The 27,392-nt window shown below is 35.7% G+C and overlaps 1 protein-coding gene across 1 annotated transcript in view; it reads left to right on the forward strand.

Moving 5' to 3' along the window:
• Positions 1 to 27,392, forward strand: part of EYA4 (EYA transcriptional coactivator and phosphatase 4) — a 71,978-nt gene that overhangs the window by 27,070 nt on the left and 17,516 nt on the right. Inside the window, 8 exon segments of the mRNA XM_032185448.1 lie at positions 1,337 to 1,429; positions 7,820 to 7,886; positions 9,858 to 10,000; positions 10,166 to 10,288; positions 11,263 to 11,342; positions 11,682 to 11,847; positions 19,320 to 19,456; positions 20,663 to 20,746. Coding sequence (XP_032041339.1) covers positions 1,337 to 1,429; positions 7,820 to 7,886; positions 9,858 to 10,000; positions 10,166 to 10,288; positions 11,263 to 11,342; positions 11,682 to 11,847; positions 19,320 to 19,456; positions 20,663 to 20,746 — 893 coding nt within the window.

A 27,392-nucleotide genomic window follows, 5' to 3' on the forward strand; every position in this document is an offset into this window, starting at 1 on the left:
AAATGGGAACAGTTACAAACGACTTTATTTATTTTATGTAAACTTTGCCAGTTTTTGTTTTGCTTTGCTGTTTGTTTGTTATTTAAACTCCCCCATCCTCATTCTTGCCCATGAAGTCAAATGTGGGTGCAGTGATGTTGATGCCTTAGCTGACGTCCCTCAGAGGGGTCAGGTAGCTAGCTGGCAGAAAATGCTTTTGCTCAGGATATGTTACATCTGCTGAGGGGCTCAGCCAGCCTGGTTGAGGCCAGGCTTCTCCACAAACCCCAGGCTGTGTCTTTCCAGTTCCAGTGCCTGGCATATGACTGTGGCAGTGGCATGTACACTCATCGCCACTGCACTCTGCATGCCTGGGTTGTGATCAGTTCTGTGATCCATAAGCAGGCCCCTGATATATCTGATAAATGTGCACACATGCCTAACTGATCGTCACAAGACGACTGTGGTAACATGTTGGGGTTTTCCAATGTTAGTGTTTTTGATATTTGCCAGTCAAATATCTATTAAAAGTAGCAGCATATTCTGCACTGCTGTTTCTTACCACATCAGTCAGTGGTTCCCAAACTCTGTCACAAAAGTCCATGCTAAATGGTCTGTGTAGGTAACATATTAAACTATAAAATCTGGATTGCTGCTGTGGTGCCTTCAGATATGGTTTGGATAGTAGGATGGTAGGATGGTAAGACTGCATGATTGTCTGTAAGAAATATTTTGAGTTCATAGTGGATCCAAATGTTTGGTAACCTCTGAATTAGAAGCTGACGTGTTACAGCTGTCACTTGTATCCCACTGTAGTTCTTTTGCTTCTTTTCTATTAAACTTCACTCTTCTTTAATGGAAAATTTCTTGCTGGTGACCTAGCTCGAAATAAAGAAATAAATAAAATCCCACAGATACTGAAAAAGGTGAAGGAGAAGGCAGAATGCTGACACTGTGAAAGTAATTTGCTTCTATATGAGCATGAAACCATATTATTATTGTTTCACTCATCAGGCAAAACTATTTTTGTGATGTGCTATATCCCTTGACAGCTAATGTTTCCTTCCTCTCTGCTACTCTTAAGGAATTGTTGGAATCAATTAGATTTAGGTTGAAATCACCGCAGAAGATATTTCAGTTGCTAAAGCCAATAGATAGCCGAATGCACAGATAAAAAGCTATGTATGCATGGTCATTCAAAATGGTAGCAATGGTAGAGTGTCTCAGTGCTGTGGTAAAGCAAAGGTTGAAGCTGTTGCATCGCATACTTATTATATCTGGACTACCACTAGTGAGACAGGCATGAGGACTCCAGTATAAATTTAGAAGTAAAATGTCTACTTATTCTTCTATGTAGTGTCTCTTCTTGCAGTCAAAACAGAGCCCATGAACAGCAACGAAACAACAACCACAACTGGAGATGGATCGCTTGACACTTTTACTGGGTCAGGTAAAGCCATAATAAGATCACGTATCGCTATATGCACATTAATGTAGCATTTAATAACCTTCACTAATGAGCAATGCACTGCATGGAAGTGATCTTTTCAGAAGACACAAAAAGTAACATTTTAATACCAAATAACAATTCTATTTTTTTGTTTGTTTCTGTAGATATATTTTTTAAAAATATGCATTTTTCATGACCTATGATTGTAAAAAGCAGCTTTAATAATGACTTAGACCATTCCTGTATGTAAAAATCTTACAGTAATATTATAATAGCTTTTTAATATTATAATAGCTTTTTAAGCTGTAGCTTTTTTTCAGTGCTAGTCTTGTATGATTTTAGGAAGAAAAAAATATAGATTGCATTTGGAAAGGCTGTTCTAATTTGTAAAATTTTAAATCTTAAAGGTTATATTTCAGTGCTAACCTTTCTATATGTATGAATAATGTGTTATTTTAAACACTGACCAGATTTCCCTATTTTTCTTTTTCTCCATGTAAATATTTCAGTTTAAGTATTTTAAATATTTTGATATTAATTGTAAACTTCAGTTACTTCTTAAAAAATTAAGCCAGCAGCAACTTCTAAGTAGTTTCCTATAAATTACTAAAAGGTGATGGACTGTGAAAAAATAAAAATTAAAAAAAAACAACCCTGCCTTCTAATTATTAACAAAAAATAATATTAAAAATAACATTAGAAGGGAGAGAGGGGAGAATTGATTTCATGTCTGAAAATACCAATTCAGTGATGGCCTGACTGAAATTTCACTGAAACTAAGAATTGCCATGAAACTGGTTTTGGTAGACATAGGTAGTCACAGCCTACTTCAAATATTCTGGAAATCATGATGCTTCTGTATAATAAAATTGTTTTAAAAACTGAGCATATGTTTCTGGAATTGTTTTTAGGCATCAGTAAATGCAGATATACTCTGAAGTTTGTTAGTCAGAAAAGAATTGAAAACAAATTTTGTGCCTGAAATAAAGATCTTTGTGAGATGTAAAGTAGCATATACTTTTTCTGATTATTAAAAATGAAAAAAAAAAAGTTCTCATTATGAAAGATACAGTCAACTTAAAATCTAATAAGTTGCATTAAAAAAAATAGTCTTAGCTAAAAAAAGTTGGCTTTTTTTTTTTTTTTCTTCACTCTGATTATTGTTACTCTGTCCTAAGATTTTATTAGTAATGATTACAGGTTATAAAATGTCTGACTATATATGATTTTGGCATTGTTGATGAGATTTTTATCAGCCTGTTCCATGTATTTAAGACATCTGAGTTTTATCTCACATGTAAAGCATGTCTAAGGCAGCATTTGCAGGAAGGAAGTGCCAAAAATTGGAGTTCAAGTTCATGCTTAGGTACCTAAATAACAGCTTGATTTTTCAGGATGCCGCTCACCCCTTAGCTTCCACTGACAGGAAAAGAAGCATTGAGATCTTTGGAGATTTGAAAACAGTTGGTGCTGCCAAAAAAAGAAGTAACTTGGGCTTTACACAATCTTTTTTGTCCGTTAGCCACCTGCATATTCAAATGAAAAATGAGCCTGATTCTCTGTTTAAGCCACAAACTCCAGTATTAAATGAGTATGGTCATTCAAAGTGAGAAATTAGTAGTCTGCCTGTCAAAGTGATGTGCAGTCTTCATCATAAGAATGAGAGGCAGAGCTGCCTTCACAATGTACTGAGTCTTTCATAAGGAGTAAATCCATTACTTGCCTTTTACTGGTACTTGTAAACTGGGCAATATGATTCTATCAGTTTTGTGGCAGATGTCTTAAAAAAAAAAAAAAAAAAAAAAAAACTCACAGAAAAAGCATTTCTCTGACTTTTTAACCTAATTGGTGATTTGGGAAGTTTGACGTGTTTCTAAAGACAATAAATATTAATTAACTAGTACAAAGATGCCATTTGAGATGAACCAGCTGCAATTGAAAACAATGCATAACAATGCCCAGCACTTAACATTGTTTGCTTTTTCCTAAAAATCAGTAACACATATATGTTATTCCCAACCATGACAAAGTGATAATGCTAGTACTTTTCTGCAGTTTTCAAAGCACCTGTGAGCTCATTTCATGAGGATGCCTGGACATAAACCACTAGCCACTAGCAGGGATATCACTTTCTGTTTTAAACAAATATAGGTCAGAAGAATTCAAGCAACCATTGTTGAGAAGGGAAAGATTTAGGTATGTTATTAAACATTTTATGAAATAAAATTGCATAGTGGAAAGGCTCACTTGAGAGTCTGCCATGTAGAATTCTTCTCCTTCAAATATTCTACCCATTAAAATTGATTTCCATGGTCCAAGGGCAATAAAAACCCGTGACATGTCCTGGGGCTGAGCAGAAGGCTGAACAAGCTCTGTAGGGTATAAAGTAGCCAGCATTGTTCCTAATGACCATCTTTAACACAGAAAGTGATGATCAGATGTACCGTGCAAGGTATATGGCAGGAGAGACAGAAGAGGCTTCCCAGGTTGCTGATGAACCCTGATTTTTGATGGATAAACACTGCAGCTTTTTAAACTGCTGTCTTAGGCTTGTTCCTTCGGTGACATTCTGCAGTCAGAGGTGCCTCTAAGATAATCTTCATGGTCTTATGACTATGTCCAGTGCTAGGTTAATGGTTGGACCAGATGATCTTAGAGGTCTTTTCCAACCCAAATGATTCTATGAGACTATGAAAATAAACCTGCAAGTTGATACTGAATGTGCAAGCTTTGAATCTCACTTAAATAGCATAAACTGAATATACTAAATAAGAAACCTCACATCTCAAGAGTTAAGCTGAAAAATAAACCATGTAGATCTAATGAATTTAGAATGAGAGTTGGCATGATGGCTCTGTCCTGGCTGTGGTGTTTCAGCTCATGCTCAGAGCTCTGGTCTCCCCCTTCTGCAGAGTTACCCCCTGAGAAAAAAACAAAAAACATGCCTCAGCATAGGGTAGGAAGGTAGGGAGTCACACTGTGGACCCCTCTTCCTCTTCCTTTTTCTTCAGAATGGCAGTTGGTAATTAATATCCGTATACAATTTGAATCTTTGTGATCCTGTAGCAGACTCTTTTTGGTGTGGAGAGCTGCAGAACAATCTTAAGCTGAGCATTTTCATACTCTGAAAATTTGCTGCAGCTGCTATATTCTGAGTGAATTTCTTTTTGTATTTCAATTGCTTAGAATACTAGATTAATTTGGGAACTGTTCATCATTTTAATGGAGCTGACATAAACATTAGAAGTTCTTGTCAGCTTTTCTATTTACTATTTATGACACACACACACACACAAAAAGATATTTAAAAAAAATCTGAAGGCTCTAAAGGCAAGGTTAGGAAATGTCGCCACTGCATAACCTTCATTTGGTTCCCTTTTGTGTAGAAATTGTTATTCACTATTTAAATGAGGTCCTTTTAACCTATCCTCTTCACACAGAATTTTCCAGATGCTTAATGGAAAATACAAAATTCTAGCCTGTGTTAATTTACTGAACCCAACACATGCTATCAACATCGTTTATGGTTATTTCAGTTCTCCACATCCACCTTGGACAGTTGAGCTAACAGGGTAAATAGTAAGAGAGAGCTGTCAGCTTTTTGCCACCCTGTGAATCAACATTAGTTGGGATAGGGACATGTCCTCAGCATTGTATTGAGCCTCGGCTCTCTCAGGCTTGGAGCGCACCTCAGTGGGCCCACATACATCTCCTTTTTCTCCATAGCTATGTTGTTCCCTCTTTGTATTTTGTTCTGTTACATTCCTATCTCCTGAAAACCTTTGTCTTCATCTCAGCCAACCCTGGTCAGCAACATCTTTTGGCATCTGGTACATTCATTCCTCATCCCATCCTCAGACATCCAGCCCAAGGAGCTCTTCTCTTACACATCTGTCCTCAAGCCTCACTGCCATTTCTGAATCTCCACCTTCCACGTTTCCTTCCAGAGGTCACTTCTCCCCATGGATAGAGGGTGGAGATGCTGGAACCCTATGTGGCACAGATCAGCCAGAACTGCCACCTGTAGAGAAAGTGGGCCCAGTGAATAGAGTTTACCTGCCAACATCTGCATGCTGCTTTTACAGAGCATGTGCAAAATGGGACTTTTTTTCTTTTCAGAAGTATGCAGGTTGATGGATTTTCACTTGAGAAATAAAGGGTCTTATACCTGCCCAGAAAACCATTCCTTTATTAAAGTCAAGTAATGAAGTTTTAAAAATATTTGAGTTTTTCAGAGAATAGACAGATTTGTTTTTAATATAAAAAATAATATAATGTTGTCTACCCCCATTCCTATAAATGGCTATAGAAAATGACATGGCTATAAAAAGCATAGCAACCTACCTCCACCATCTCCTCCATTACCAGTCCTCTCTACCAGAAGAAAACTAGGGTGACAGCAGTAAAAGTTGTTTAAATCTGATAACTGACAAAATTACCAATCTGAGCTGTGAGATACAGCATTAGTCCACAGGCCCTACTCAGTCACAGTGTTCTCTTATTGTGGGTCTTGTACCCCGTGTTGTCTCATATTCTAAAATGTTCAAAAATAGATGTGAAAAGAAGAGAAAGAGTGAAAGGAAAAGACTTTGTTGAATGCTGCACAATTTGTTTTTGGGGCACGTGCCCCATTCTGTCTCCTTTCTACAGTCATTAGTGACATTAGGTAAACTGAAAAAAAATAAAATCCTAAATTCTTTGCTTGTCTGAATTTATGAAATAAGGTATATGCAGAAAGAATAAAAAAAGTAGGCAGGACAAGTTTTTTGCTGAAAAACATTAGTTTTTCATAACTGAAGTGGGATAAATGAACAGTCATTCATTTTTTGTAGTTTATACCAGCTTTAGTGGAATGGTAAATGTGCTTTAACCGAGATGATTAATTGAGTGATGTGTCATTCAGCAAACAATAGACGAAAAGCGGAGCAGTACAGTTAAAAAAGATCTGATAAGCCGGTAATGGATCATGAAACTTCATTGCCCTGAGAATCACCAAGGTCACTGTGTTAGCTATTGCTTGTCTTCAGAAAGGTCACAGTGATACAACAGGCAAGACTAATTACTCCTCAAGGGTTAAATAAATACCAGCATCCTTTAGGGTTTTATGGTCAGTTTATGTTGATATATACAGCTAAAGGTTCGTCTAAATCTGGGAAAAGCTTTCTGCACACCAAGTAGATCACTCTACCGATTAAGCTTAAACATTCTCAGAAAAGAATAACCAACAAAATTAAATTCAGCAGATTTCCATCACAGGCAAATACTTAATATCTTCTCAGTCAGCAACTCTTTTATGAAATCTGGTAGCACAAGTTCAAAAATAATATTCATTTTTTTATTTTCAAGTCATTCTCAACTGCGCGTTTTTTGTTAAAAAAAAAAAAAGAAGCTAATGGTTTTTCTTCTACTGTATTTCCTTTTAAGTCCTACACATTCTAAATGTGTTTAAACTAGCTTTAAAAATATGAAGTTCTGCATATGTTCAAAGCAATAGATCTCAAAGACATTAATTAGACCTGGATGTAGAAATATATCATGTTTCATAAAATAGTTAGGAACCTAAACCTATTTGTCACTTATATAATTCTGAAAGTTCATTTCTACTACCATTATGAACAACTCAGGAAGAGGGTACACTTTGAAGTACAACTATGATTGATTAGACTAAAGAAATTCCAGTGCTTCGTTGTGTACTACTTTAATCTTTTGAAAAGTGAATGAGCAGCAGATGGCCTAATAAAGACACTCTGTATGTTTGCCCAGTATGGATTTGGTCTGAAGGGATTGGTTCAACACTTTAGAGTACATATATTTGGAATACATCTGTCTTAGTCAAGACAGATGGCTAAAGGAAAGAGAAACTTCGAAACACTTGGAATTAATCCAATGTGAACACCGCTTTTGAATGAAATTTTAATGGGATATGACTATTGTTCTGTTAGCTTTCTTGGAAGAATGCAGCTGTTAATAGTATAGACATACATAATTCTAATGGCTACTGTACAGGGCTGTTTTTGAAATACAAATGTTGTTAGTGCCTGCGTTCTAATCAGCCTGTTGATAATGATGTTTATTTGGTTTCTAGTAGTCAGTTAGGCATCTCCCATCACCTAAGCAAGCTAAAATTGATCATACTCGTATAAAACATATTTTTACTATACAATATCAAAATTAAACTTGTTAATGTAGACTGTAGAACAATGAATGTTTGTTGTGTTTGTCAAATGTTTCAGTTTGTGTATTAAGATGTTATAGTTCAAGTGACATCTTTGTTGAAAAGCTGTTTCAATGAAATTTTCTGCTAATGTGGCTGTATTCGTATTTAGACTGTTTGGCTTAATGGTCTCATGATGTTTTTAACTGTCAAACTCTTTGTTTTCTGTTTTGCAGTAATAACAAGTAGTGGTTACAGCCCAAGATCGGCGCATCAATACTCACCACAGATATATCCCTCCAAGTTAGTGTCTGTACCTCTTCTAGTCTTGTATATGAAATTGACTTTGGTTGTAGGCAGGTCTGTGGTTTGCTGCAAACAAATATTCATCACCAGAAGAAAGAGAGAGAAAGTAAAATACTTAAGCTTCAGTACAGATTCTATTACAGTTCTATGTCCAATTTTTTTTTTTTTCTCACATGGCTGGGCTGCAGAGTAAGATCTTACTCTGTGCAGTACTGTACTGCCACACAAGAAATATCCTTGAATTTCTGCACAAAACAGAACGAAAAAAATGGAGTGTCAGTTTCCTACACATCGACATCTTAATATTGCTGGCATTAAATACAGACATATTTTGAAGACATTTTATATTTAGAAATTACAATTTCATGTGCAAGATGCGTACTTAAGGGTAACCCTTCCAGTACTGCCAAATTGCTCCAAACATTCCAGAGTTATGAACCACCCTTTCCTACTTTCCCCAAGATTGTAAGATCTAAAAATCAAATAAATTATATCAGATTAACTTTAATCTCTCTCTTTTTAAAATTATTTTGAAGCCAGTGGAGGATATTAAAACTAGAACCTTTCTTCCAATTTATTTTTAGTTATTATTTTTATTATTTATTTATTTATTGGGGAAACTCTGTCAATCATATAAATTGAGGAGTGAGAACATTATGGAAAGCACTGAGGATGTTTTATGAAATTGATGAAATTGACAACCTATAAAATTGCATGAGTGCTTTGCAAAAGGGTGCTGGATTTCAGTATGCCATACATTTTTTTCAGTGTATTCAATGCAACTTTGCAACTTTGCAACTATGCAACTTTGTTATTTGATACAGAGAAAACATTGAAACTATAGCTGATGACACTTTTTCAAATTTCTTTAACAAATTTCCATTCATTTCATGTTAATCAGTATTTACTGATAGAGAAAGTAGATGCCTAAACTAAAAACATTCCTCCTTATTCCACGTAAAAGTTTTGGCAGACTATATCAGATACCTTTGCCCAAATACATTGCACGATTTAATAGATTTTTTAATCTACTGTAATAATTTACTGGCATCTAAATTAATGCATAATCCTTTTCTGATAGCAATGGCTGCCAACTGTACTAAAATAATTAGAAAGAAAAAAAAAAGAATAAAGAAAAATAAATTAGAATCTGAAATTTAGTCATGGCTTTAATGGCCAGGTTTCAGTTAGCTTAATTCTGCAGAGTATGTTTATTCAACTCTTGGTCCATAAAATCTTATTTGACTTACAAAACAATCCAAGACAAATGTTTCTCTGTATGCTTTTGCAACTCTGGAGGGCAAAAATTTTAAACTTGATTTTGTTCAATCTCTCAATAAAGTCCCAGTATTTATAACTTAAAGCCATTTTTATTTTCATTCTACTTCCCTAGCCCATATTTTCCAACTGTTTAAAGCCCATCTGGTTACCAAAGCATTGCTGACAATAGTTTTCATGCTTCTCTAAATGGGCATGATCCACCTCCCATTGAAGCCAGAGATGTCTGCTAGGTGTCTGCTGAAGCAGAGCCATACATAGAAAACACAATGTAGTAGCTTTAATGTACTCCTCTGTATTTCCTTTATTCTTCCAGTCCCACTGTCCCTCCACTGAATTAAAGAAATGAGGGCCTTTCTCATATGAGCATGCTGATCTTGCCTCAAAAGTGTCAAATCCATACAAAACTGTTACAGCAGTGATACAGTGCACCTAGAGCTGAACACAAGAGCTTAAGAATTAAATTGTAGTGATGGGACAGCACAAAATACTCATAGTGCCCTGGAGAATGTGAGCCTGAATGTTTTTCAGTTTATTTCAGTGGGGGATGGAATAACTCCCATAAGAGGAAGAGTTGGCAGAATAATGAACTGCCTTTGGACATCTTTAAACCTTTTTCTTTACTTTATTGCTTGAATAAATATACAAAGTATTTGTTGCCACAGTAATGCTATTTTTCCTGATATTTAGGCCCTATCCACACATTCTTTCTACACCAGCAGCTCAAACAATGTCTGCCTATGCCGGACAAACCCAGTATTCAGGAATGCAGCAACCAGCGGTCTATACAGCCTACTCACAGACAGGACAGCCATACAGCCTACCTACTTACGGTATTTGACCTCTTATTACTTCTCTTTAAATAGAAGTAAGAGCAAAGAGTAAACATTTTTGCCTATTTATTATTATTATTATTATTTTTCCCCGCTGTAAGAAAATATTTTAAAGAATCAGTTGAAAATTAATTTCTTATACAGATTTGGGTGTAATGTTGCCAGGCATCAAGACAGAAAGTGGGCTCTCGCAGACGCAGTCACCACTGCAGAGTGGGTGCCTCAGTTACAGTCCAGGTTTTTCCACCCCACAGCCAGGCCAAACACCGTATTCATATCAGATGCCAGGTAAGTAGCCCTTGCTGTCATGCATCATCCTGCCCTGCTGCTGTCGATGGCCCGCTATTCCCTCATTTTTATATTTTCAATTCATTTTTGTGAACTCTATGTATATGTGTGTCATTGGCAGCAATTTTTACCACTAAAATATAAAGCCAGATTTTTTTTTCCAGTATTAACATGCATATATATTAATTTTGGTCATTTTCTAATCTAAATCATGACATGCAATGCAGTCCTCATTTGTAACTTAAGATTTTTGGGGGGTAAAATCACATGGTAGGACTGGAAGCACTAGTTGTATTTATTGGAGAACACAAGTCACTTTCCTTTTTCTCCATGTTTTTGAGTATTACATCATTAGATGCTTGTTTTAGAATTTCTCCTTAATTCATATCTATTCTTTCATTTATTATTTAATTTATAATTCATTTATTTCCCTTAGATCATTGATATATTCTTTTATCTGAATACAGTTGTAGTTTCTAATACAATGGCAATTTTTTTAAATATTGCATGTACAATATTAATCACCTGAATTATCTTGAAAACGGAAATGCCTCATTACAGGTCAGTTAAAAACAACCAGATCATTAAAATATTCTTAAAAAAAAAATAAAATTGTTTCATAAGTGAACATACACATAAGCATTGCAACTTATAAGGAAATAAAGGAAAAAGGGAATAACAATATCTGAACAGAGGTGAGACACTGTAAAATACTGAAAAATACTTTTGAGATTACTGTAGTGACTTATTGTCAATACTGTTCTTCAGTTGTGAGAAAAAGACTGTATGCCTGTATGCGTGGAAGTAGCATCGCATTTATTTTAAAGTCTCATTATAATGTTTTATTATTTAAATGGAAAATAAAAATTGTTTGCTCCTGTGGTCTGTCTATGTCTTAACATGAAAGTCTGTATTTAGAATTGTATTTTGATTCAAAAACAAGTTATTGCAACTAATCATAGTTTTAATTTTAGGTTCTAGTTTTACACCATCATCCACTATTTATGCAAACAATTCTGTTTCAAATTCTACAAACTTCAGTAGTTCACAACAGGTATGAATATCAACATTTTTCTTTGTGCATTATAAAAGTATTTCTGTAACTCTAATGATGGCGTGTTATTTAAGTTTATATTTTTTATGCTCAATGAGACTTACTGTGGTTCAGTGCTATTTTCTGTGGAAAACAATGAAAGTCCCAGTGGATGCCTAGTTTCATCTTTTGGCACCTAAATACTTCATCAATCTTCCCATAGTCTTCTAATAAATATTCTTAAACTAGAAAATGTAAAATAGAATCCAGCAACTTCTTGCATAAGTCATTTGATTGCATACAGAAATACTTTATGGAAAAATTGCTTGTCTACTCAGTTAACTGCATTTGCTGTTTTAGGATTATCCATCATACACAGCTTTTGGCCAAAACCAGTATGCACAGTATTACTCAGCATCAACATATGGTGCATATATGACCTCAAACAACACAGCTGATGTCACTTCTTCATCATCATCAACCTACCAGTTACAAGAATCTCTCCCTGGCCTGACTAGTCAACCAGGTACAGATCTACATTCAGGTGAAAACAAAATTTTAATCTTATCCTGTATTTGTATAAGGCCAAGATTTCCATGTCTACCCTGGTGATTTTTTACTGTTTGACATTTTAAGGTCATGCCTTTCAGGAAACTTTATTTATCATGTTATCATGCAAACCAACCAAAATAAGTTTTTTTATTTTTTTTTTTATTTTTTTTTTTTTTTAAGAAATCTGTGCAACTTGTTTGTAAGTTAAAAAAAAAAAAAAAAAAAAAAAAACCTTTGCAACTTGAGATTGTTATCTGTGGAAGGAGTAGACTGTAGACTGAAATTGTTGCAATGGTCTGTTAGGGATCTGTTAGTCTGTTAGTACCAAAAACAAATGTACAGTAACAAACCTTAAGTAAATTCTGAAATAAAAATTCAGTCAGGTCCCCAATGTAGTGTAACATTCTGGCGGTGTAACATTCTGGTATCTACCTACATATTCTGAAGGGTTACTGTAAATGATTTAAAACGCAATGTTTTTCTTCATTTAATTGTGCCCCAATCATACCAGCAAGTGTACATGTATTTTATTCAAAATATATACAAGCCAGACTTGCTAATTCACAAATTTAGGTGACTAAGAATAGAGCAATCAGTTATTAACAGAATTCTTTAAAACAAATGAATGGACAAAAAATTGAAGTAATTGAAACTCTGAAAAAGATAGCTCCAAAGAGAAATCAGGAGACTAAATTTGCCTGCCCAACTCTGCCCCCTTGTGCATATGAATTACTACACAGTATTTAGTTAAACGTCTGTTCTTAGGGCATCACCGTTGGATAATGACAGCTCCTCATTTTTTCTCATTACCATTATAACCCAGTTCACAGTCACTTATTTTCTCTGTTCTACATGTCATGAAAATGCAGATGTTAACCAAGGATTTTTTTTTCTACATTAGAGTTCCTGAACATCTCACCAATATATTTTCCCACATTTAACCTATATGGGACTAAGGTACATCAAGATAAAATTATGCCTTTGAAATGATGCATAGTACAGTTCAGAGTCTCAAACTTCTCTGTGGGCTGTCTTAGGAACTTGCAGCCACAGTGAATAAAGCCTGTTTTGGGGTGAATAAAGCCTGTTTTTTCATCCTTACTTTCCTATATTGTTTCTATTATTTCAGGAATTCCTTAAAATTCTATTTCAGTTTTATTTCATATTTATATCCTAAACAGCCTACTTAGAGCTGCATGTAGCATCTGTTAGGAAGGAGATAATTGCCAGCTGCCTGGCCCTGTGCAGTTAGAGCAATGTTGTAGAGACACTGGCTTCACATATATAGCATGGTTAAAGTCTGCCTTGCCCACAGGCTGTGACCATTTATGAATACACTAACAAACTGGGTTTTGGATTAGGGTCTGAAAAGGGAAAATGTGCTTTTCTCACAAAATCAACTCATTCTGTGAGTCTTCCTAATTCTCATCCTAACAACTGAACACTGATAAACATCATGGTAAAACTGCTGTGTTATAATAGTGTGTAGAAAGGAAGGGTAATACTGTGTAGAAGAGTATAGGCAAGGCCTCATACTTCATATAAGCTGCTTAAATTTACTGAAAACTTTGGAATGTTTAATTGCATGAGTTGATTTTTTTTCCTACTAGCTGTTTTCCACATACTGATCTTTAAATTGTGTATATATGTGCATGCATGTGCATATTTGTGGTATGGCATGGTATGGGGAGATCATAGAATCACAGAATGGTTTGAGTTGGAAAGGGCCTTAAAGACCACCTAGTTCCAACCCCCCTGCCATGGGCAGGGACACGAGATCAGGTTGCCCAAAGTCCCATCCAACTTGGTTTTAAACACTTCCAGGGATGGAGCATCTGCAACTTGTCTGGGCAATGCACATTCTCTTGGTTTTGATGAAACATAAAATGCCTCAAAGAGCAATTTTAGGAAGAAAAGTAAAGATGCAACTTAAAATCAATTGAAATTCCAACAGTTGGAGAACATTCATGATAGCAAAAGATCATATGTAATGTATTTTCAAAAGAGTGGAAAGAGTATTCACAATTGATTTTTTGATAATTGTGCATGTCTGGTGCACATTTTCTTGCTCCTTTTTTATTCTATGTTTTTATTTGAGAAAATCAGACAGCATTTTACCTTTGTCTCTACCTTGCATATCTGTTTCCTCAAAATGCTGTGTAGATATGTCTTAAAATTACCTTAGTATTGAATAACAAGATTGACAAAATAGGAATTGACAAAAGAAAATAATTTTACATTAAACAGATCTATTTTCTATCTGCTTAAACAGATAGAAAAAAATATTGAAGGCTGCACATCTATGAAATAATAAAGACTTTTCTTATTTGTGGGTTGTTTAAGCATATAAACTTGTTTTCCTTTTAAGTAGTTTGTGTATCTGAACTTACAAATCTGCCCACTCACTCCTTATTTCTGTGAAGTGCTGCACTGGTCATGAGACCCTCTATTGAGAGTGCAACACCCACTTTGAGAATACATGACATGCCTGTGCCCTTGTGTGTCACTGTAAAAATAAATTTGTATGTGTGAAATTCAGTTTGTTGGATATAGAAATCACTTCAGATAGATCATACTGCCGAGGTTCAGTACTCAACATGTTTGCTTGCTGTCTAACAGACCAGACCTTCATTGCTTGGTCCTAAAAGTTACTCCAATTAAAACATAAGATTAAACACAGTAAGGCACTTCATTCTTCTGCCATCTCTGCTAGCTGCTAATTCAGATTAGTCTCTAGTACTCTCCATAGACACAGAACTTCTTGTGATAAAAAGCCCCAACAGATCAAGATTTAAATATCTGTTACAATTTTATTTGTTGACCAAGTAAAGAAAATGAGATGCAAATTGAAATAGGCATTGCTCTCTCTACTACTCATAACAACTAATAACACATTATGGGTCTGGTCTTTGCTTCTAGTAAAGAAAGGGATTCTTGTCAAAAGCCCTGTGTTTTTGAGGAGCTTGTGGACTGTCAATAGACTGCTGGGGTCCAGAGACAGCCACTTGCACAGAAGTCTCACTGGCAGACAGGGAGAAGATTCAGTGCCCCCTGCTCCTGACAGTATTTGGTGAGAGGCTGCAACATGCTCATCTGGAACAGGATACAAACACACACAAGAAAGTCAGTGGTAGCTTTCCACCATTACACACATCAGAAGTTGTCTCACTGAGCATTTGTTCTGGCCCGTGCCCATAATTTTCTCCAACTTAAATGGCACAACTATGTTTTAACAGGGAGGAGAGGATGCTTGCATCAGACTACACACACTAACTACAGAACATTTTTGAAAAAAAAAAAATGTTCTGAATATGAACTACCTCTGTTTTTACCAGTTTTGGTGTAACTCCCTCACCTCTGGTTGGAGCTACTGCAAGGTCTCTGTGGCATGGAAGGCTTCATGCTGGACATGAACCTGTGTATGAATATGTGCACAAATATCTGTGATGAACTGGTCATTCTGTGTTCCAGTTTTAACATGTTCCTCTTGTTTTGTTGGAGTTTTGATGCTGCTCATAGTTCCAGTGACAGAAGGCTATGATATGTATTTATTAGGCATGTTATAAATATTGGAAAAACTAAAAAATTTCAAATATTAAAAATTATAAAAAATAAAAATTTCTGTCTAATGTGAGCTGCAGTAGGAAATCTTTATGAGGGTAAGGTTTTCAGTACTCTTTGGTACTAGAATTTCTCAGATTATTTTACTGAGCTGAATTTTTAATAAGTTTTCCTTTTATCAGTATTGACCTCATTTCTAAAACAAATTAAAGATAAGAAAATGCAGTTGCTTATTTAGCCTGCTGTTGGTAAAAAGCAAATCAAACAATTAAGCCTACAGTTGTTAAAAAAAAAAAATCACTACAGACTTATGCAGTTCTAAAATAGATGCATACCTTGCATTCAAGTAAGAGACAGCTGCTCATTCTGATTTAGAGATTAGTGTAATGAAATAAAGTTGGCTCTAAATATATAGGACTTACAACGTACAGTGATTAGTTACAGTACTGATTAATGGATAATTATGCAATCTCATACAGTGTTGGCCCAAGCAGAGGCCCGGGGCAACTGGTAATGGCTAATGCTAAATGAAACTTGAAGTTACTTACTTCAGTTGTTAGATACATTCAGAGAAGATTTAGAAAATAGGGTGTTGTTTTTTTATAAATATTTTATTTTTGGTAGATTGGAGTAAGCATGCTCATTGAAAACAGATGTTTTAATATATTACTGTAGATTACTGTAGAAATGAGCCTTAATCCTTTTGTAAAATGTTGGCATGTTATAAATATGATTTTTTTTTTTTTTGTGATAAGGATGTAAACATTCATATTCAGTTATTTAGTTTTTGATTCTGTTGCTGGGTTTTATTTTTGGATTCTTTTTCCATTCTGTCAGAGTAGCTGGGAAATTATAGTTTTGTACATACTTAAAACTTCTTTAGAAGTCAGTATCAGTTTTTGCTGTGCAAGGAATGTGATTCTGAAACATCTTTTAGTACATTCTTACATTTAGAAAAGTATATTTTGCTGTTCTACTTGCGGAGAAAGAACTAAGATAATGTAACCTTATCGATTGCTCCACAACCTGCAGTGTCCTTATTGACAACACCATTCTGGAAATAGAAATAATTTGTCAATAAGAGCTCTCTCCCCATTGTGTAGGGACAAAGTAAAAACACCATGAGAACATTATTCATTACATATTATTATTGCTGCCTAATTTCCCCATCATTTCTTTTCTGATAGGATTTTCAGCTGAAAGAGAAGAGAAAATACTACAGAATATATAAGATCAGGACAGACCTATCAAAAATAGCACCTGGAATAAATTCTCAAATTACAGTTCTAAATATCTCTTCTTAGCAGCTGCCTGAAAGTTTGGCTGTATTCTGCACAGCCAGAGACACACATTGGTTTTGCAACATTGAACTAGTCATCATCTAGTTTGAAAAGAAAATAGTAGTATCCTCTTCCAGGTGACAGTAGAATAATTAGAGTACTTTGTCACGAAGTGAGAGAGACAGATTTGATTTCCTCCTGTTTCATGGAGAATTTATCATCTTCCACTTGGATGTGCAGGTATATGGATTCTGAGTCATGAAAGCATATCTGTATTTATACTTATATATGTATACATATATATATATCAGTCATTCAGTCAAATAAACAAATGTGCCTCAGAGATGTCAACAGAACCTAGATATGTCCTTCTTCCAGGTAAATATTCTAACCAATATGCTCAGGATCTAACTTTCTTCATGTACTGCCCTGTCCTTAAATCTTGAATTCTTTCCCCATAATGTCTAGAGCTCCCATTCAGGAATGCAACATTATGGGCTTAAATTGTATTCTTCCAAGAAATGCAACAGTATTTTTTTTCCATACAAGATATATATATTCCAAGTGTATTTATTTTAATAATATTTCGTATGTGGTTCACTGTAAGGTATAAATAAATGATAGAAGAGATGAAGAATTTAACTGTGGTGTTACGTTACGCTCAGACTCTCAAAATTGTGTTCTATTTTTTCTTACTAGACTAGAATTGTTTTCTTTGTTGTGGAAAGAAAGAGGTGAATGACTCAGGGAAGACTGTAGAAACTTTCAATCATACAAGTTGGAAGGGACTTCTACTGGTCTTTTGGTCCAAACTGCTCATGGATGAGCCGATTTATGTCATATTGCTCAGGGTTCTCTCCAGTCAATTTTCAAGTATCTGCAAAGACGGAGAATTCATAGACTCTCTAGGCATCTGTCCCAGGGCCTGACCACTCTCACCTTTTTCTTGTTCTAACCAACAGGAATATCCTCTGCTGTGATTTCTATCTTTTGTTTCTTATCATTTCTCTCTACAGCTCCATCCCTCAGCCTTTCCTCCTATGTGCTCCAGCCCTTTAACTGTCGTGGTTACTCTCACTTGGACTAACTCCATCTTGTTAATCTGTCTCTGGTACCTGGAGACCCAGAACAAGGCTTTTTTTCAGACATGCTCTTGCAAGATCTGAACAGAGCAGAAAATCACTCTTCTTGATCTGCTGGCCACTTTCTCTGTTGCCTGGTGGAGTTTGGCAGTCTTAGCAATCCTCTTTGCTAAAAATGTGTGGTGTTCAGATTCCTATTCAAAATCAGATTAATCATAGCTAATTCTTTTGAAACATTTGTACCAGGTTTTTTTTTGTTGTTGTTTTGTTTTTTTCAGAAGTGGCATCATGAGCACTTCTAACAAATATTGCCAAACAAACAACAAAAAAGCCCAGAAAATCACAATTACATGCAACACGAGGAATCCCTTGAATCAAACTCTATAGATGTCAGGTCTATGCTGTACCCATTCCTTCACTGGTAAAGAAAATAAATAAATAAATACATAAAAAAAAAAATCTTTAATAGGCTAGATAATGAAAGAATATTTACGTAATTTAGCACTCATTAACTTCACCAAACTATATTTATTGCTAGCAGTTTTAAAGGGGCACTGAAAATACTGTATTATGAAGAAAAGGATCATTTCCGGTTATTGAGCTGCGGTGTAAAAATGGTCAAGTTACACACCATCCTTCCTGGAGGTACCTTCTTTGGTCTGTCTTACATAGCTGCTGTTGTGTGTGATCACCTCCAAAGCCATTTGTTACCAACAGAGGCAAAGCAGATTACATTTTAAAAGTCAGGGATATAAGCCTGAGCATTAAGAGCAACTATGACATACTAGATCAAAGGTCCTTCTAGATCAATGTCTTTTCTCTGGCAGCAGACAATGACCAGTACTTAGAAAAGGATGATCAGACTACAGCAAATATGACTTTCCACTTTTTCTGGTAATAAGTGGAATATTACATTTAAAATTGTGACTTTCCTCTGCCAATTCATGGGCAGAGTTAAAGTGGAAAAAAAAAACAAAACACCTCTACTAGAGGAGGGGATGGAGGAGGAGATGAAGCAGTCTTGGTATTTTGGTGTGTGTGGATGAGTACCGAAGGGTGTTCTGGTAAAACACAGGACTTGGAAATAAATCCAACTGAACTCCAAAAATGGGAAATAAACTGTTTTAACAAAAACGCACTTCATGTTTTGATAAGTCTGACTTTTAATAAGTATGACTTCTAAAATACATCTTCCTTGGATCTATCAATATTTTGCGTGTGCTCATGTATCTATGTGTAGGTCTGCACAAGCGTATGTATTATTTTTATCTCTCTCATATTCTACTAAGATTTATAACATTTTCTTTGTAAAGTCAAAAGTGTCTGTGGCATCTGCAGACTCTTTCTACACTGGAAAAACTGTGTATCATTCATTTTGTACAATTTATTTAAGCACATCTTGTGGCTGTGTTTGCATACAGGTCTGTCTAGCTGTGGAAAAAAAAGAAAAAAAAAGAAAAAAAAAAAAAGTTTATTACTTAAAAATCCAGCACTAATTTTGCTATGAATGGTTGACTTTACAGGGGAGTTTGACGCAGTACAGAGCCCCTCCACGCCAATCAAAGATCTTGATGAGAGAACATGTAGGAGTTCTGGGTCAAAGTCTCGGGGTAGAGGGCGGAAGAATAATCCATCACCCCCTCCGGACAGTGACTTGGAGGTATGCCTGCAGTAATTGATGAATGGTAATGTGGAAGTTTCTTCTGATGAAAAGTAAATTCTGAAAAGTACAGCTGTGGAAATAGCTTAAGGCACTTTAGAAAACATCATGAACTTGATGTCGCTAACTGAACACAACAGATATTAGCTGCTGTTTTAATATACATGTGTAATGAGACATTACAGTTCTGTATGACAAGGTAAGAAAAGTAAATGTGATTCAGCCTTCCACTTTTTAGCTCTGATTATGGATCATTTAGTTCTTCATACAATAGAACCGCAAAATTGTAAGACTTGTTTATTCAAAATAGTCAGAGTTTCTTTCAGCTTTTTGAATAGGAAATCTCAAATAGGTTTCTCAGTGTTACTACATTTATTTATGAATGCAGTGTAAATATGCAGGATCATTTGTCCATAGCCTTTCAAGTAGTTATGAACAGACCTGTCTTTATGTTTTAACTAATGTCAGTGGATTTCAGTGATGTAGCTGACATGAGTAAAGTTATGACAGTACTTAAGTGTAATATTGATGCCTTAGTGAAGAAATATACCTGCCTAATATATGCAGGGATGATTTAAAAAATGGATGAGCTCTTAACAATGGGGTAATTATAGTCTTAGTACTCCTTCATTAGCAGCATGCTAATGCAGGAGTATAATAATGCGGGAGAAGGAAGCTCAGCGCCTGCGTGTGTGTAACACTGGCATTGGAGGAATGTGCTGCTCACCTGTCTGCTGTGCCTCCTGCCACCATGAGACAGGTGTTCAGAGTGGTTAGCTCTGGCCAGCCATGCTGCCTATGCCTTCACTGACCACTTCTGGGTACAGCAGAAAACAGACCTTTGCTAGGACTTGGCTAATGATAGTCAATGCTGAGGTGACAGGATAGGCTGCAGTGCAAAGCACTGAATTCACATGCCATGTACATTGCTTTTATACGGTAACTGTTATTAATATACATATTTTTAATCCTAAAATAAGATTTAAATCCTGTATGACATTCTGTGTGGCAGGTAGTACTTCTGCCCAAGAATTGATTCTTGCTATGCAGGAGAAAAGAAGAACCTTGAGTCACTAAGACTTGTTATGTTACTAAGAGGAGTATGTGAGTTTATCATTACGATAACTATTGCATTTGACTCCCATCATGTTTCTGAAATCTGTGTTTAATTAATATTGTCTCCACTTTTTTTTTTTTTTTTTTCAGCGTGTATTTGTTTGGGATTTGGATGAAACAATCATAGTTTTTCATTCACTGCTTACAGGATCCTATGCACAAAAGTATGGCAAGGTATGTGATCCATGATTTCCGTGTTGATTCACTGTATCATAGCTGTCTGGCCTGTACACCTATGTGTTCATAATGGCTTCAGGGAAGGGAAGGTGTGTAGTAAACCCCATTTTCAGAAGGTTAACGTGAAAAAGTCAAGGAGAGAAAAGAGATGGACTGTAAGTACAAAATACAAAGCAGGACTGAAGCAGATGTTACAAATGAGGGAAGAGTTTATAGGAGAACAAGGACAAGGTTCCTGAGCTACATTGGAACAGTCATTCCAGGCAGACAATGGATTCAGTGGGCAAATGGAAATAACTGACTGTATTTGGAAGCATAGAGGAAAAAAGTAAGAAAACTGGAAGAAGAAATAAGAAAACTAGAATGATGGGTTTACAGGGAAACTGATGAATTAGGATGAGTAAGTAAGACAGACCTGTTTAAATGCTAGCTGCAGATGTTATTCTTTTACTCCCCAGCTTTTCCATTGCATCTTCGGTCCCACTGGCTGACTCTAGTCTGAGTAATGCTAGGGAGTGAATCCCTCTCCCCACCAGACAGTTGCACTCATTCTCTTTCCTGCAAGGAGATCCAAAAGGCATTCAGGTCACAGAGCAGTGAGTGGGAAAGCAACAGGAAGAGGGAGGGAAGAAAAGAGGGAGAGAAGGAGGGAGAGGAAAGGAGCCACAGCACACTGGATGGTAAGGTGGAGTTGCCCTGCTGAGTCAGCAGGGAGTCCTGCTGGTGGCAGGAGCAAGGGGGAGAAGGGGCTGGGGGAAAAAACATCATGTAGCAGTGGGAGTGGGCTGCCAAGAAGGACAGAAGTTAATCAAACAAAAACATTAGGGCAAATGTATGGAAGGGAGAAAAATGGACAGGAAGAATGTTGGTATGCATGCAAAAGGTTTACTAGGTGTTGTGCCATTTAAGAATAATTAATGCAAACTTATTTTTGCTTAAGAAAAACTTAAAACTTAGACAAGCAGAAGAACTGCTTGTTTATCATAAGTTTCCTGCCTCTTTATCTCAGCCAGAATCAGATGCTTAAGGGAAGCCTGTGAGAAAGTACATTAGAGAAAAGCTTTCCACACCCAAACTCCCCAGCCAATGGGTCAGAAATTTCCAAAGCCAGAACCTGCAGATTATAACTGCTGATGGGCCAGTCCTCTGTGTTTCAAGGCAGATATTTGTGGTTATAAAAAGAGAAAGGTAATAAAAAAACTCACAGGCCCAGACAAAAATCTGATTTTCTGGATTTCTAAGTGTAGTTATTCATGTCTTATACAAAATAGGCTTCATTATGTTTCAACTTAACAGTGCTGTATCATTTCAGTACTCTGTCAAAAACTTCTGCTGTTTTTCAAACACAGAAACAACAGCTACTTTGTCAGAACCATTTCTAATTTCTAATTAGCAAATCAAGAGAGAAACCTAGCTGAACATGAACATTTGTATAACTTTTGAGTATAGCCCACAGACTACCACGGAGCTTGCAGAATTGCCACAGTGATGCTGTCATTTCTTTCATCCGTGTTTGATTGTGCCCACAGGATGTTTCCATCTCATGCACCTCACATACTCTATTAGCAAAGTCTGAATCAACTATTACAAAGTTTTAAAAATCAGAGCAGATTTTTCTAACTCGCAAAAATTTATGGATAACTATAAACTGTCTTAAAGACAGCTACAGAAAAGTAATTCCTCTTGGATTCTTGCTTTTGTTATGAGTATAGATACTTGAAAAAGACCAGTGCCACTGGTCTTTAAGAACTCAGCTGTTACTATAAGTGATTCTCCATACAGAGATGTTAGAAACAGTAAAGGCATATTAACAGCCAGTAGTATTGTCAGCAGATAAAGTTGGCTTGTATAAACCAAAAATATCCCAAGGGCACATGAAATTAATGTATTTATACTGCTGAGATCAGCATCAGTAAACAAATGTCATGGACAATCATGAAGTAAAACGAGAGGAATTCTTAAGTAACTTTTTTTTTTTTTTTTTTTACTGATAAGCAACATCCATACAAATAGGGAAATGTGTTCATTTCCAGGGACTGTAATAGAAAATTAGTAGTTTTTTTGTTTCGTTTTGTTTTGTTTTGTTTTGTTTTTCTTTTACCCTACAGTAACTACCTTTAACATATTTATAGAGAACGTAATAAGGTACCACTTAAACTGGAATATGTGTATTGCTGACTGCAACAGTAGGATGGGGCAGTGCAAAAGGGAATACAAGCAGAGCTTATCATTAGTAGGCTTTAACTTTTGCATGTCATTGAAGTGTTGTCTAAACTTAAGATGGGATCTGTCTGAGCCTAAGTGCCTAAGAGGTTAGACATAAGAGAATGAAAAGATGGCACAGCTGCACCTCAGTCAGCTTCTGGCGCATGACCGCTCTAGCAGATGTAGCCCTTATCATTCCTGCATATGATCTCTATCTATAAACAAGGTCTTAATTCAAACCAAGGTTATGAGAATTGGATCACTATGAGGATAAATAGCCCATGAATAATGAAGTTCCTAGTGAGCACAGTGGTCTTTTGGAAATGTTGCAGGTGCTACTTTTTCCTAGAAAGCCTGTACAATGAAAAATTCTTAGGGTACTACAAAATAATAATGATACTAAATTATTTCTTTGTGATGTTTTTTTCTCTGAATAAAAAAATAAAAATAAAATTAAAGGTGTGTAATATTAATAGATGCTCAGTTGCACATGTGTATCTTTTCCATGTTTATTTTATATTACTATTGGGTTTAAATATTCTGTATTTAAATATTCTAAATGAGATTAGAGAGTCTTTAATGCGGGAAGGGAAGGAGTCTTTTTATACCAAGTGTGCTCACTTTGTACTTTAAAAAGGTGAAATGCTGTGTTTAGGACCAGTGCAAATACACAAACAAGCAAGGATATTTACCCTCTCCATTCTCTTATATCTCTTTCTTGATATGTGAACTTTCATTCTCCTTTTTCATTATGTCTTTACCTAATTTCTTCCAGTGAGCAAGGAAAAACAAAATATTAATAATAATAGTTTAAAAAAAATCTCACTTTTCTGTGCATTATAGAATGCATGGAGTGCAGTATGTGGGGTTGGCTGTCATGCTGTTATAGCTAGGGGGAGAGACCAGCAAATTGCTGCCTCTTACCTCAGCACCAGTAGAGCATAGCTTTGAACTCAACTGAAGCAGGAGATATTTGGCCAGAGGCGGATCAATGTATCACTTTAAAATATCAAGATATAAAGTGTATCCAGAGAATGATTCTGTGTCTTGCTGTTTTCTACCTGTTGGTGCTTCTGTCTGACTTTTGGTGTAGTGGTTATCTGATCACATTGGTCAGAATTAATATAAGGAGAGAATAAAAAATACCTTATACCTCTGTTAGGTTTCAGGGTAACTGTGCTGTTTCCCAGCATTGAAAGTACCTCTCATTGTTCACCTCATTTGCTCATCTGCCTCATACTTCATAAAATTAGTACATTTCTATTTTTAATTATTGATTGCAGTAGTAAATCATGAACATCATCATTTGAGCTGTTATATTATGACTTGTGTGGCTGATGATGTTTTTTGCAGCTGAGCACTAGTTGGCAGATACATTTTTCTACAATGATGAACTCTTAAGTAAGGATTTGTTGATGTGACAGGACGTGTTATATTTCATCATCTGTTAAAGTTTATGATGTACATTCTTATTCCCTGTGAACAGCATATTTTCTTTGTTCCATTATATTCCAGTTATTCTCAGTGATATAAGGCTGATTAAGTTGCATTTTTTCTACCTCAGAGCATTTATATTTCATTCATTTCTACCAGGTCAAACCAGAGGGCAAGGATGCACAGATAAATGTTGTGAGTTAAAGTGGAACTGGTAAAAACAAATAGTATGAAAGTCCCTCATACCCTTGGGAAGATGAGAATGTGATCTCCAAGTGCAAAAATCAAAACCAATCCACACTTCATGATCACATCCTGACATTTTTTATAGAATTGCAAATGCCAGGAAGTTGTCAGGGAGGCCATGTTAACCTTGTAGACTTCTCTTGAACAGGCTCCGAAGGTTTTTATTGCTCACATACTGCTTCTCTAGTCATTAAACAGAAAAACTTTGTCACTATTAGCACACATGTTGACACTCTCAAATTCACTCATGAACATGCTTTAGTTCGTCTATATTAATCATGTATCTCTCATGACTTCCAGTTGTGCTCTCCATTCACTCCCTCATTGTCTGAGACCTCTGAGTCCATTTTCCTACTGCCTTCTGGAGAGCACGGAACAGAAACTCCTTGTGGAGTACGTGAGTTGTCCTTCATCAGCCACCAGATATGGTTATTAAGAGATGTATTCTCTTTCTCCATTACCACTTATGTGAAACTCTCTGGGAACGAGTGTCCCCTATGAGATTGTGAGAGCTGAACTTAAATCTGGGATTCCTATGTAATGTAGGGAAGTGTCTTTAAGCTAAAAAATATTAGTATATAAGTTAAAAATTTCTACTTTTTTTTTTGTTGTTTTGTTTTTTTTTTTTTATTTTGTTCCAGGGGTCACTGCTGTTGTAAGTCTGTTCAGGACAGCCATCCATTGAAAATCTATTCTTATAACATTATTCATATATTTTGCTTGTTTGATTTCTTGCTTATGTTTAATGCTTCATGCATACAAATTCCTGTCAGAATAAATCTACCTGACTGCCTGTTTACCTACTTGTTATGTGAGGCTTTGTATAAAATTCTTTGCTATGTTTGTATTTTATTTTTCCAAGAAATTAAGTTATTTTTGAACATCTTGTGCTGAAAACTGACCTTCCAAAATAATATTAAATAGTTTTCTTCCAATAATGACCACTGAGCTTTTGGGGCTTCATTCAAGCCACTTTTCTCTTGGTCAAAACATATAAATATTGGTTGTCCCAGGATATTTTTACCTAGTCTCCCAGGAGGCATTCTAGTGGATGGACCAGTCTAGTAGAAAAGTCCAAAGGCAGACAGTCTGGCTCCAGATTAGTGCCTTCAAAATAATGTAACTAAAGTGGTATTTTGGTATACAGAAGTGCCATAGCTGGTCCTGTTTCCTTTGCATGCTAGTGATATCTGGCTAAAATCAGATGGCCCCTCTGAGGGCCAAAGAGTTTTGCTGGTTTATTCTGCAAATTATCTGGGTAAAACTTCCAGATTTGTTTTGTTTAGTTTCTTTATTATTATTATTATTATTATTATTAATAATAATAATAATAATAATAATTTCCTCTTTAGTATGTGCTTATGCAGAGTAGCACAAAACAACATTTTGGCAGAAGTTTAGTCTGCCTTTCATTTAATTTCTCAATTTGCTGTGCTTGAATCTATATCAGCTGCACATTTCTCTCTTTTCAACTCAGTTCTTTGTGCCACTTGAGTCAGTCTGCAACTCCTGCTTTGAGTTGAAAGACAGTAAAATAAAGATTGGGATGTTCCTCCACATTCTGCAAACACTTTAAAACCACAAGACACTGATAAATCTGCTTCCTCTGTTTATTTTTCTATGTGAAAGGATGGACTTACATGGCAAGAGCTGGAACTTGATGTCTAATTCTTGTTAAACAGTTGCAGTGCATGTTTGTTCAAATTTATTCAAGGAGGAATTGTTCCTGTCTTGAGATTTCAATTCCAGTGACTCTTCTTAGTAGAAGTTGTTACAGGGAGATCACAGACTGATTTCATGCTAAGCTGAAATGAAGTCTCTTCGTTTTATTTTATTTTACATATAGTACCTGGCAATACCCTACACATGCCTTTGTCAAAACAGGAATGTAGGAAATCTCATTTTAACAGTAATAAAGTCAGGCATAGTTGGTTACAAATGTTCTACTAATAAGAAAATAATAAAAGCTATGTCATATTTATATCTTTCAAGTATACTAGGCAAAGCAGGAAATTGTGATACATATTTGATAGTTTCTGTAAAAATAAATTGGATTATAATGGAATATGTTATAGCATATTTCCTCATTTCACTCCACTTCTTCCCAGGAAGGAGAAAAAAAGAGGCTGAGAATCAGAAGTTTAAGATTCCAGTCTTGGAAGCACTCCAGTGAGTAACTTTACTCACATAAATAATAATGAGTTACCACCTGTGCATAAAGCTATGCACATACCTTAGTGTTCATAGGACTGAGGCAAAAAAAAACATTGCAAAAACTCTTATATTGTATCTAAGGAGAAAAAAAAATCATAATTTACTGTGCACAGAAGAAACTGCAAGGGAAAGGAGAGAGGAACACGTGTATGCATGATGACATTTTGATAAAAGCATTATGGCTTGATGAGGAATCTCATGAGTCCAAAGTATTTTTATGATTTGTGTTCTAAGTATCTTACATGATTTTTTGCAAATCTGCTAACATGCGTTCTTTAATCATCCCTTTGGAAAACTGACCTTTACACTTGCTGCTGCCTTCACCCACATGGTTTTCAGATCCAGTGAACATGATTGCAGAAGATGTATGGGATGAAGTTACGTTACTAGGCACTGCCTTTGGTTTTTACTTCTAAAAGGTAGTCTAGACCAGTTCAAAGGCCAATATAGAAATATTTTCTTTCAGTGCCAGAGCATTGTATCTAACTTTGGATCATTACAATTTCTTACACGCTGTTCTCCTCTTCAAGTCTGACATTTTCAT

This window comes from Aythya fuligula, chromosome 3 (genome assembly GCF_009819795.1).
Source record: "Aythya fuligula isolate bAytFul2 chromosome 3, bAytFul2.pri, whole genome shotgun sequence".
In the NCBI taxonomy this organism is placed as follows: domain Eukaryota; kingdom Metazoa; phylum Chordata; class Aves; order Anseriformes; family Anatidae; genus Aythya; species Aythya fuligula.